General features: G+C 48.9%; 1 protein-coding gene across 2 annotated transcripts in view; it reads left to right on the forward strand.

Annotated features, from left to right (window-relative positions):
* Positions 1 to 13,122, forward strand: part of LOC136568456 (fatty acyl-CoA reductase 1-like) — a 136,049-nt gene that overhangs the window by 57,587 nt on the left and 65,340 nt on the right. For both annotated transcript variants that reach the window (XM_066568454.1, XM_066568455.1), the window contains exon 2: positions 9,314 to 9,539. In XM_066568454.1, the coding sequence (XP_066424551.1) occupies positions 9,351 to 9,539 (189 nt within the window). In that variant the 5' untranslated portion in view covers positions 9,314 to 9,350. The remainder of the gene's footprint in view (positions 1 to 9,313; positions 9,540 to 13,122) is intronic.

Consider the following 13,122-nt stretch of genomic DNA (forward strand, 5'->3'; position numbering starts at 1 on the left):
TTGTTCACTGGGATTGGTATGGCCTCTAGTGACTAAGGACTTCTCTCCTTCATTTTTCTACATTGGAGGGTGAAGCTGTGGCTGTTTTTAAGGGGGGCCCGGCTGAAGGGATTTAGACCAGCCACCTTCAGTTACACCGGCACTCCCCTGGCACGAAGCCAGAAGCATGTGCCGACCGTGGGTGGGGCGAGAGGAAACAGTCACCGATATTAAAGCAACCACGCCGCAGGAGTGAAGAAAAGAGACGGCCCTCCTCTGCTGGGTGAATTAACTTGGTTTAATCCAGGGTAGGGGAAGTGCAGGGTGGCCACCCAAAGGTGGCGAGCGGAGGAGGAGCCCCGGGCCCCTCCGGGGACCGGGTTTTACAGGGAAGGGGTGGGTACACAAGAAACCAATCATAGAACGAAAATTTGCATACATTGAAGACTGATGGGTGGTGTGGATCAATGGGGATAGGTCAGGGGAGGAGCCCAGGCCTACCAGCCAATCACTCGACACCCTAGCTGGAAGATTCTGGAACTTGGGGCGGGGTGTCGGTGACTGGCAGAAGGCCTGGGGAGGGGATACAAGGACAAATAAGGGATAATGAGGGAAAATGAGGAGGGGAAAACCGTGATTGACATAACTGGGGGTTTGAGCCAGACCAACTTGCCAAGCTAGGAGAGGGGGGAACGGAACAAACCAAACACAAACCACAACATCTCCCCCTTTTTTGTTTTAAAAAGAAAAGGAAGGGAGAAAACAAACAGTCCCTTATAATCAGGCGGCAGTTGTCTCTTGTGCTGTTTTAAAGTTCAGGCTTCCACCGCTCACGCTTTCAGAGTCTGAAGTCGAGGCAGGGTCCTCCTCGACATCTGAAAGCTCCAGATGGTTTATGTTGGCCGCTGAGGCATTCAGCAGAAGTCTCTTAACCAATCCCCACATTAGGGAGCAGGCGATGACAATTACGAATATAACTAAAACAAAATATAAAACGGACCGAACTATGGCATCGGGTCCATGCAGGCGGGAGATCAACTAAAAAGAAACAGAAATATAAATTAAGAAGGTCTGGCTTGAGAGGGGGGGGGTCAGGACCGTGGTCAATGGTGGCTCGCCCACCAGTTCCTCCGTTTCCGCCGCCAACACGCCTCTGCTACCTGTGGGACCGGTTCTGGTCTTGCACCCCGCTTAGGGCGGAAGGGCTTGACCCACTTTGATGGAATCCATCTCGGACCTGAGGGAGTGGACACGCAAGCGTATCCCCTACCCCAGGTCACGAGATCAAATGGCCCTTCCGTTTTCCAGGTCTCCGGATCCTTAATGAGGACCGGGGGCCTGGCCCTAGGTCGCAGCTCCTCGTGCTTCCCGAAGTGTCGCACTATGGGCGGGTTGAGATTTTCAAAGGAGCAATTTAGAAAGTTGATAGTATACAACGCCCGTGCGAGACGGATGTGAGGGGACTCCACCTTCACTGCCGAATGCTGTTGCTCCAAAACCCTTTTAAGGCTCTGGTGGGTCCTCTCCACCACGGCTTGGTCTGTCGGGGAATAGGGGATGCCGGTCTTGTGTTCTATTCCCCATTGCTGCAGGAAGCTCCGCAGTTCCTTGGATTTGTAAGCTGGGCCGTTATCTGTTTTGATTACCTTAGGGATGCCCAGGACCGCAAATGCCTGAAGCATATGCTTCCTGCAATCTGCAGCCCTCTCACCTGTGTGGGCAGAGGCAAAGACAGCACTAGAGAAAGTATCCACAGAGACATGTACAAACTTAAAGCGGCCGAATGATGGATAATGGGTTACGTCCATCTGCCACACCTCGCAGCTGGACAAACCACGGGGGTTAGCTCCGAGAGGGACAGAAGGGAGCTGGTGGGACTGGCAGTGAGGACATGTAGCCACGATGGCCTTGGCCTGTTCGTGCGTCAGATGGAACTGCCGAACCAGGCCAGGCGCATTCTGATGGAACAACTGGTGGCTGATCTTGGCTTGACTGAAGAGATCAGGGAGCGGGGCCGCTTGAACAGGGGCGGCAAGGGCATCGGCACGCCGGTTGCCCTCCGCTATGAACCCCGGCAAATCGGTGTGTGATCTCACGTGCATGACATAAAAGGGTTGCTCTCGGTGGGAGACCAATTGAACCAATTTGGAGAGCAAGTCGTACAATTTTGGGTTTGACACCTCCTGCAGCACAGCATTTTCAGCTCTGGACACTACACCCGCTACATAGGCTGAATCCGTAACTAAATTGAAAGGTCCAGGGAACCTCTCAAAGGCTCTGACGACTGCGTCCAACTCGGCAATTTGAGGTGAACCTTCAACCTTGGTGACATCGGACTCCCACTCCCGAGTTTGGGGATTCCTCCAAGTCATGACTGACTTGTGGGATCTTCCGGACACGTCAGTAAAAATGGTCATTGCCTTTAGAGGGGTTCTACTCTGGATTGATTTTGTAGATAACACAAATTCCTGATTGAATAATTTGTGGGCCGGCCGATCAACACTAATTTGGCCGGGGTAGCTGTCCAGAGCGAACTGCAAAGATGTATTCGTTTGCAGGAGGCTGTCAATTACCTTTTGTTTTAGGTGGCCCGAATTTAATTTAAGAGGAATGTGTATGCACGCAAGATCAACGCCTGCCAGCTCTCTGATCCTCAGCCTAGCTTTCCGGATCAACTCTGCCACCAGTTCAGCGGGCTGTGTCATTCTCTTGGACCGATGGTGGCTGAGGAACACCCACTCTATGATTAAGAGGGGGTCACTCGAGCCTCGGTCCCTGCCTTTAACGGTGTTGTCCCACTGAAAAATCACCCCGTGGAGGTGTGGTAGTTTGCCGCAAATAATGAATTTAAATGGCAGGCCCGGATGACAACGGTGGGCCTGCCTAGCCGAAATGAGTCTCTGGATTTTCTCCAGTGCAACCCTTGCCTCTGGGGTAAGGGTCCTGGGAGAACTTAGCTCCTCTCTCCCTTTCAATAAATTGAAAAGGGGGGCCAGGTCTTCTGTTGGTATGCCCAGCCAAGGTCTTACCCAATTCAAAGATCCACACAGCTGGTGGACATCCGCCAAGGTTTTAATAGTAGTTACAATAGCCAATTTCTGAGGAACAATGGTCCTCTTAGTAATCTCCAGGCCCAGATACTTCCAAGGTGGCACCCTTTGAATTTTTTCCTGCTGGAGCTCGAACCCTGCAGCAACCAGCGCATCGACTGTCAGGTCAAGGGCGTGGCCAAGTATGTCAGCGGTCGGGGCACACACCAGGATGTCATCCATGTAATGGTAAATGATGGCATCGTTTACCACTGCACGTATTGGGGACAGCAAGGAAGCGACGTACCATTGGCAGATCACTGGGCTGCACTTCATGCCTTGCGGGAGAACCCGCCAATGGTAGCGCTTGCTTGGGGACTCACGGTTGATGGAAGGAACCGTGAACGCAAAACGCGGGGCATCGTCTGGGTGGAGGGGAATTTGAAAAAAGCAATCCTTTATATCGATCACAGCCAATTCCCAATTTTGTGGGAGCATCGTTGGGGGAGGGCATCCCTGGTTGGAGAGGCCCCATATCTTCTATAATGTTGTTGATCTGGCGGAGGTCGTGGAGAAGCCGCCACTTGTCCTTATTGGGCTTTTTGATGACAAACACGGGAGAATTCCACGGCGACGTGGTCTCCACGATATTGCCCTTAAGTAGTTGCTCCTCAACGAGCTCCTTGAGCGCCGCCAATTTCTGTTTATTAAGCGGCCACTGCACTACCTGGACTGGCTTATCTGATTTCCAATTGAGCTTCCAGGTAGGGCGCTCATCAGTGACCGCCACCCGAAAAACCTGGGGAGCCGCTGGAAGGTCAATTCGGGCTCCCCACTGGGCTAAGAGGTCTCTCCCCCACAGGGGCTCCGTATAATCCAAAACGAATGGGCGTATAGAAGCCAATTGCCCATCCGGCCCCGTGATTTGCACGATGCTCTTAGATTGTCTGGCCAATTGTAAACCCCCAACACCACGGACGTGTCCAGGCGCGGTTTGTAACTCCCAATGCGACGGCCACTCCCGAGAAGGAATGACCGTGACATCCGCCCCAGTGTCCAACAGGCCTTTTAGCTGTTTGCCTTCCCCCCCTTTTGTAATATAACAGTCGAGGCGAGGTCTTTCGTGCCCCAAAACCTGGGCCCAAGCGATGGTTGGCGTGGAGTTTCCTGGTGTTTGATGTAAATCCCAGGTTATTTCAGGCACTGGGATTGCCTGAGCTACAATCTGCCCCTTAGGCAAAAAGATGGGGGGCTGGACACAGTGCAGGCCGACGGCGAACACCCCCGGGTCCGATGGTAAGAGGCCCGGGATAATGTTCACCGTCGGTGGTGTGTGCTTAGTATCACCGACCACAACATACTTGCAGCGAATCCGTCCCCAGTTACCTGGGCACTCCGGGTTGACAGCAACGAGTTGAAAGTCGGAGGTCCTCAGGTGGAGAGCCTCCGAGAGCCGCAACCTATAGGGTGCAAAAGCAGAAGCGGTCGTTAGCACAGGTCTTGTTTGAATTGGTAAAACAGAAGTCAAGTCCGGTAAGTATTGGTCACATTTAGTTGGCGGCGGTCCCTGATCTCCCTTCCCCCTACGCGATGATGATAAATGGCCCGCCTGATTTTTGTCAGAGCGCAGGGGGGCACTGCGCTCCGATTTCAGTTTTTTGGGGGGTTGACCCCCAACTGTCCCTGCTCCCTTTTGAATTTGTAAAATTCTGCCCGTAGGGGGCAGTCCGGCATCCAATGTCCAGTCCTCCCACACAAATGGCAGGGTGCGGAGGACTTCGACGAAACAGCTGCTGCAACACCCTGCTCGGTGGAGGGCTCTTCTGCCGCGGCGACCCGGGGAGGTTGAGTCCTCCTCTTTTCGCTGTCCCTGGTGGTCAAAAGCGGGACCTTGCGCACGCACACTTCCAACATATCGGCCATCTGCGGTGCCGGGTGGAGGGGCAGGCTGAGGATGGCATCCCTGCATGCCTGGTTGGCATTTGAGGACGCCACCTCCCGCAAGATAGTGCTTCTAGCTCCTTCATCCGACACCTGATGTTCAATGGCCTTCCTCAACTTCTCCACGAAGTCAAGGAAGGTCTCGTCTGGACCCTGAAAGATTCTAGAAAAGGCAGTTGGGGGCGCGCCCCCCGGCAGCAACAAAAAGGCTTTTTCTGCGGCAGCTGCCGACGCTTTAAGAGCCTCCCGGGGAAGGGTACTCGCCTGGGAGTGCCCATCTTCCCAGTCCCCGGTCCCCAGGAGCTGGTCGATGGCCAAAGGGCGACCTGTGAAATCAACTCCCGATTGGGGTTGACTCCACAGGCTCGGGAGGGCTTCAGTCACCCCCCTCCTCCAGGCGGCTTCCCACATTACCCACTCGGATGGATTCAGCAGGCAAGTGAAAAGCCGCCGGACCTCGAAGGGGGTGATCTCTGCTTCGGAGAGTGTTGCTTCCAACACTCCCCGGAAGTATTCACTCTCCCGGCCGTACTCCTTTTGGGCTTTGACCAGTTCCTTAATTTGTGAATGACTCAATGGGACCCATTGGCGACGCACTCCCCCACCCGCTTCTGGCTGGTAAACAACCGGAGCCACCGATGGTACCATGGCCGGCTCCGGTTCCCGGCCCTCGGCCCCCCCCCCGGACCCCAAACCGTGGGAACCGGAGGGAGGGGCGTGGGAACCGGAAGAAGGGGAGGAGGGGGCGTGGCGGGAGACTGGGTGGCCCGATGACGAGGGGCCGTCCCCGGAGGCGGGAGCAGGAGGTGGGGCACAGTGGCAAGCGGTGGGCGGGGAAAGGGGCGGGATTGTGGGAGGAACAATGGGAGGAGCTATCACGGGAAAGGGAGGAGGGGAAACGAGATGGGAGGGGTCAGATAGAGGGTGGAGCTGGGGGGAGGTCGGGAGGGAAGGGGCAGGGAAAGGGGAGTGGCCGAGAGGCAGGAAGGGGTTGGAACTTGGAAGAAAAGGATTCTGGGATGAGGATGGGGGTTTTCCCGCCATCTCGACCATGCGGTCGCCTCCATTTTGGGCCGCGCCGCGGCCATCTTGTGAAACCAGAGGCGACCCGGGGCAAACTGGGGATTCAACGAACTGGGGTACATAACTCTGGGGTTTGGGGACAGGAGCAGGGGAGGCAGGACAAGTCGAGGAGCCCCCGAGAGTTTGGTCAGAACTCTCGGGGCAGGGGGACCGGGTATTCTGGAGAGGGCCAGGGGATGATGGAACGCCCTGCGCCTGGCTGGTCTGGGGGGGTGCCCCCTTCAGAATCCCGGTTTTAAGTTTGGGCGTACGGGAAGGGGTATTCGGGACAGAGGGTGAGGAAACCGAACTGGGGTGCGAAACCGAACTGGGGCAACGTTTAACTCGAACTGTGGCCTGTTCTGAGCTCCCTTCTTCTTTTAATATTTTTCTAATTTGGGCAACAAGCCTGGCCAATTGTATGAGGGAAGCGTCGCCTGGCCTGATCAACTCCGAGAGTCGAGTTTTGACCCTCCGCCAAAAGACTGGATCTTTGATCAGGTCAGGCGAAACCTCCGGGAACTCAGAAGAGACCCATTTTATTAATTTTTCAACAACAGGTTTTTCATAAACAATTCCCCCCCCAACAAGGATTCCCTCAACTTGGATAATAAGTCTCTTTTGGGCAGTGGACAGCTTAGCACCCATAGCTAGTAGAGACTTCCCACGAAGTCAAATGTCCACTACTACGAACTTCGAGCCCAATCTGCCACGCAAAAGGAAAAACGAAAACTAAAAGGTGACCACCCACCGGCCCCTGCCTGTAAAATCAAGGGAGGGCGGCAGAACACCCTGGGGACTGGGGAGGACGACAGGGAGAGCGGCGAAACACTCACGTGTCCGGTGGGCGATCAAAGGAAAGCGCGGCAAAGCGGGTCCTGCGGCCGGACAGCTCGGGGTGCTCGAGGTCCCGTCCGGTCCCCGGGGAGCGCTGCCTCAGAGGGCCTGCTCACCTCGGGGTGCTGCTGCGTCCAAAGGACGGAGTCCAAAATCCGTAGGGTCCTTGCGAAGATTGTAAGTCCAGGCTCTACTGGTCCCGAATCCGGCCGACCAGGAGCAGGCAATCGATGCAGAGGGGCCCCACGTTGGGCGCCAGCAACTGAAGCTGTGGCTGTTTTTAAGGGGGGCCCGGCTGAAGGGATTTAGACCAGCCACCTTCAGTTACACCGGCACTCCCCTGGCACGAAGCCAGAAGCATGTGCCGACCGTGGGTGGGGCGAGAGGAAACAGTCACCGATATTAAAGCAACCACGCCGCAGGAGTGAAGAAAAGAGACGGCCCTCCTCTGCTGGGTGAATTAACTTGGTTTAATCCAGGGTAGGGGAAGTGCAGGGTGGCCACCCAAAGGTGGCGAGCGGAGGAGGAGCCCCGGGCCCCTCCGGGGACCGGGTTTTACAGGGAAGGGGTGGGTACACAAGAAACCAATCATAGAACGAAAATTTGCATACATTGAAGACTGATGGGTGGTGTGGATCAATGGGGATAGGTCAGGGGAGGAGCCCAGGCCTACCAGCCAATCACTCGACACCCTAGCTGGAAGATTCTGGAACTTGGGGCGGGGTGTCGGTGACTGGCAGAAGGCCTGGGGAGGGGATACAAGGACAAATAAGGGATAATGAGGGAAAATGAGGAGGGGAAAACCGTGATTGACATAACTGGGGGTTTGAGCCAGACCAACTTGCCAAGCTAGGAGAGGGGGGAACGGAACAAACCAAACACAAACCACAACAGGAGGGCATGTGTCATGCCAAGTTTCTGAGATCTTTTGCCTTCATCTGGCTGAACTACAACCTTCTTCTGGCCGTACACACTTTTCACATGCTCCCTGGCTCTGCAAGTTCCTGTCTTCCAGTATGAGTCAGTTTTCTGAATTGGAATGAGACGTGACATTTTGTTATCAATAAGTTAATTATCCAGTCGTTTTAACCTGTTGATTTAACTTCCTGAGTGGCCAGCTCTTTAATAAGAACAGGTTTTTAATAGGCCTAGATGAGCCTTCTGTAGTCATCTAAGTTACAATCTTGACGACATCTAAAAGTAGGCTAATAACCAAATTCACTGAGCCAGAATACCCACAGCTATTAGTTTGTAAAATAGTGTCCCTGAGAGGTTATTCTGCTTGACCCACTTTCTAAACTGGATTCTACACCTGATGTTTTGTCATGGATAAAGAAATTTGGGGATTTTCATTTGTTTGATGCTGAGTGCTGTGGTCCCAGGCAGCAGTGGGAAAGAAAAGTAGTATTTTGTTAGGCTTGACTCCCTAGTTTATGTCTCTGAAGTTTCTGCTGGAGGAGTTTTTCTGAGATACTTTGAAGATCATTGTTCTGGTTCTTGAATACGTGAAAGGCAGCATTCTACTATTCTTGTTTCTTTTTGTTTCAAATTCAGTAGGCTTTTTTCAAAACATTTACTGGTATTTTTCATGAGCCTTTTCCTTGCAGTGTGTATTTTGTGCTTGCTGTGGTCTGCCCCACTTCAAAGATGGTTATTTTGCTTCTGTTAGGCTAATAGGGGAAGAAGGGCTTTTCTAAGAGGATTCAGTCCAGCTTTGTTTGCATTTAATCAACTTAAGAGTTTGAATCAGGGTGACTGGGAACATTCAGGCCTGAAACTATTTCATCTAATTAAAATATTTAACTGGGACACATCATGTGGGAACCTGGTCCATGTCAGTGAATCTCCAAAGGGAAGCCTATCGTGTCTACACTCCTTAGAGTGAACTGGGATGAATTCTGGCCATAACAGCTTGTGAAGGGTTGTAACCTGTGCATGGTATTGCAGTCGTGCAGAGCAGTGTCACTGCACTGTCTTATGTGAAGAAGAGCTTTCTTCATGGTGTTATTTCAAGTGAAGGCAACAGGAAAAGTCTGAGCATGTTGATGAGTGATGGCTGACAAGGAATGCCGTAGGCACAGTGGAATTGAGTGGAAAACACAGCAGGGTTTGTGAGGAAATTTCTTTCTCCTTTGTCTTGTAGGAATAGCTGCATATCTTCATGGCTGCCATTCCACAGTAGCAGATAAACGTTCTTCAGCACTGCAGTGAGCATCTCCTTCTGGGAACCTTGGACAGCATGAGCTGTGTTTGACCTCTGTGTGCAGCTGTGGTGTCACATAGAGGATAAGGCTGAGCTTGATTTTTTTAAGCTTCTCAGATTTTTGTAGCGTATTTTTGCAATAAAGCCTTTTTTAAAAAAATCATTTTTAAAATTGGCATTGACTGAACCAATTTGAGTTTACCTAGGTGACTAAAAAGGTTATCCCAAAAGCCTTTAAAACTTTATTTCTGCATTTTCTCAGGTACCTGCTGCGGGAAGGGACAGAACAAGAAAGCACCATGTCTTCAGTCTCAGCTTATTACAATGGGAAGACCGTACTTATCACAGGAGCTACAGGTTTCATGGGCAAAGTACTGGTGGAAAAACTTTTGCGCTCCAGCCCTGAAGTGAAAGCAGTTTATATTCTTGTCAGGCCGAAGGCTGGACAGTCAATGCAAGAGAGAGTGGCCAACATGTTGAAATGTAAGGTAAGTTCATATGGTTTATTCTGGAATCTAATCTGAAATCCGTTTAGCTGGGTGAAGCAGAGGGCTTCTGTTTACTCAGTTCATGAGGAGCAAAATGCTGACTTCTGCTGTAACAGCTGTGTATTTTTCCTGTGTCTAAAACAAACAGCAAAAAGAATTGTACATGAACAAACCTGTATATGTCTGATTTTGATGGGTGCTGCAGCATTTTACACTGTAATGATGTAATCTTTTAAATTCCCGTTTTGCATGACCTCCACCTGTGTGTCATGATCCTGTTTAGTTTGCCATCCCAGTGAAAAAATCTATAGTGACAAGAAGGGTGTCAAAGCCCTTTGCTGTATTAAATGTAAACATTTGTAAGGAGACACTGACTTGGCCTGAGGCTCTCAAGATCCTATGGATCTTAAGCCAGTGGTGAGGTTGTGAACTTGCTCAGACTCCTCCAGCTATGATAAATGCCAGAGTTCAAGCTCATACCTAATGCTAGTGAGAATTTGGACATAGCTGATGTGAAATGAGAGGAAGGGACGGATCTGGCCCTAGCAGGCAAGGAATTACTAGGAATTAATCTGAGAATTGTCAATATGCCTTTATGGAGTATTGGTCTAAAAGTTTGAGCAAGACTCGACTGGAAGAATCCTTCTCCTTCTGCAGAAGTTAGAGGTAAAATAGTTGACTTTGAGACAAGTAGGTCTGGCAGAAAACATGTTTTTTTCCTTTTAGTGTTTTGAGGCATTAAGCTAGGAAAATCTTACGTATGTCCAAGAACAGAGGTAGTTTGGTTTTGGTGTGTTTTTAACTGAGGGTGGATTGTTTTCATATTCAGGAAAATTTGTGAGTAATATAAAAGGAAACAGTCACATTAGTTGCTTTCTACAAGTCTGTCATAGAATGATTTAGGTTGGAAAAGATCCTCAAGGTCGTTAAGTCCAACCTTTAACCTCACACTGCCAAGTCCACCCCCAGCTTTCATCACAGTGGATAATGTGAAACAATCCCAAGTGTGGTGTGGTTTTCCCTTTTGTGTTTTAAAACACTTGAGGAAATGATAAACCTAGGTATTTATCAAGACTTCTGTAAGATCTGTTTGCATTTTATGTATAAATGCTGCTGGCTTGTCTTTTCAGTTGAGCAGCACAGCTTGGAGGTATTATTAGCTCTAGATGGGGTTCCCTAGTAACTGTTTTATTGTTGTAGCTGTATTAGATGTACCCATTTTTCTTCCTAGGATGTTTCAGCAGTTTTAGACTTGCCAACAGCAAACAGGACATGATGACCTCTGCTTGAACCTTTGGCAGCCTGCTCCAGTGTGTTTCAAATGAAGAAAAGGAGAAGGCAGAGCTCTAAGTTAGGCTGCTGCAGCCTTGGGAAGAAAAAAAACTTACACAAGTTCATCCAGGTCCTCTTAAGGAAGAAGGTGTCTTTCTGATGCTGATCATTTTAAAATTACTCAAAAATCCTTGCCTAAGGCAGAAAACCTACTCCTCAAAGGTGTTTGTCATGTACAAATGTTGACACCCTTGGAGATTTTTTTTCTAAAAATGAAACTGTTAATTCTGCTAGATATTAATTTAATGACAGACAAGGATGGCAGGAAGCATTATTCTTAACATTTTTGCAGACTTCTTCTAGTTGATCACAATCTAGAGACTGCCTTTTCATTTACTGTTCTGGTTTGCATGCTCCAGTTTGGGAAATCCCTGAGGTATATAACAAATCAAAATGCAGCAAAACTTTGTTCCAAATCTTCAGACAACATTCGCATTTGAAATTTCTGATCATGATCTCTGATGAGATATATTGGAGTAAGCACAGGAAGCTGCAGAATAAAATCCTTTCTCTTATTTATGTACCTTTATAATTTCTAAACTCTAGTGAATAATTACTCTTTTTCCCCACAAACTACTGATTTAATGCAGAATAGTATTTGTATCTGGGTTTAGGAGAATATACTTTATTTCTTCTTTCATATCTTACCCTGTGTAATCTTCTACTGTCCCATGACACATTCACTTTGCAAGTAACTCCTTCTTTTACATCTAGCTTTGACCTATTGTTGGCCTCTGGATTTTCTTGTTTGCACATCCAGAAAGTAAGTATTCCAGGAACCAAAGGAACAGAGAAATGCAAGTTGTCAACTTCTAAATATTCTAAGCAAAGAGATAAAATGAGTATTTGGGCTGAAGTAAGATCAGAGTGAAGCAGTTTGGTTAAAATTAGTTGGATAATGTTTAGGTTCTTCAGGAAAGGTCCTCTGGGGACTCATGATTTTTGGTAGTATTTAGAAATATTTTGAAAGAACTTGCCTAGAATTTTGATCCCTTTTCAAATATCTCTGTGAAATTTGTGTGGCTTTTATCATTATATCTACAGGGGTTTGAATACTGAAGTGTCACATTTGTGTCCTGTCTTCTTCACAGTGTGTACGTGTGAATCTGCTGGAAGATGACTCCTGTTAAATAGAAGAGAAGCTGTGGGTTACAAAAGGGTGATACAGTATGATCAGGCAAAATAACTTAGTTTGTGCTTTTCAACAGTTGGTTACTTGGAATTTTTCAACTTCTGAATCCAACATGGAAAGTAAAATACAGAAAATAGTTTAGGCATCAGTCAGAATTCTTTGCATTCTGTAGCTAAATAGGCATTGAAATTTAATATAAGGCTGCTTTCCTTAGAAAATTAGTTTTACATGCAGGTGCATTAGTGCATTAATATTCAATATATAATGAACAGATACTCAGTATCTCAGCATCAAATCCAAAACAAGCATGGTGACCTTGCCTGTTTATGAAAGGAGATGTTCTATTTCCCAGCGGCAAGTCCCTAAGGGAATCAAGCTATTACCCTGTCCTTAATGAAATGCCACGTCTGCCTTGCACAGAGCACAGCTGTTCCACAAAAAGCCCCAGATTTTAGTATGGGCTGCTGCCTGGATGTGGCCAGAGATGTGGATCATGAGGCAAAACTTGACAGGGCTATATAATTGTTAGTTGATGGAAGAGATGTCTTTATCGGAGGTAGGGAATTGCTTCAAGGAGCATTTTTGCTGTCTGATCCCTCTGTGCACAGAAATAGGCAGGAATGCTTGAAGGGGTTGTCTTGGATTCCCTGGAGAGCAGTTACTGCGCTAATGCTGAGTCACTGATTGTAGCTTTCCTGTTGACCCTGGGAGAGCAGAACATTTTCCATGCCCTGCATGCAGTGAACTAAGTCTGCTTGCTGCTGCCAGGCTCTTTCTCAGATATATATATATATATATATATATATATATATATATATGTTCAGTATTCCTAATTAGAAAGATCAGACAAAGTGGGGAGTGGAAAAGGCTCTTATTAATGTCTCTGATAATTCAGAGAGAAAACGGGGAGGCTGTGAATGAGGCTGCTGAAAATGGGGAATTGGGTGTGACTGTAAAATGCTGCTGCTTTTTTCTGTTGTCCAACCACAGTTAACCCCTCTAGTTAAACTGGATGCTACAGACAGACCTTCTCTTCCCTGCAAAGCTTTGCCTGGAGCTGCACATTGGGATGGGCAATGCTGTCAGACACTTTTGTCTCTTCAGTATTTCCTCATTAAA

This window comes from Molothrus aeneus, chromosome 32, assembly GCF_037042795.1.
Source record: "Molothrus aeneus isolate 106 chromosome 32, BPBGC_Maene_1.0, whole genome shotgun sequence".
Taxonomy (NCBI): Eukaryota; Metazoa; Chordata; class Aves; order Passeriformes; family Icteridae; genus Molothrus; species Molothrus aeneus.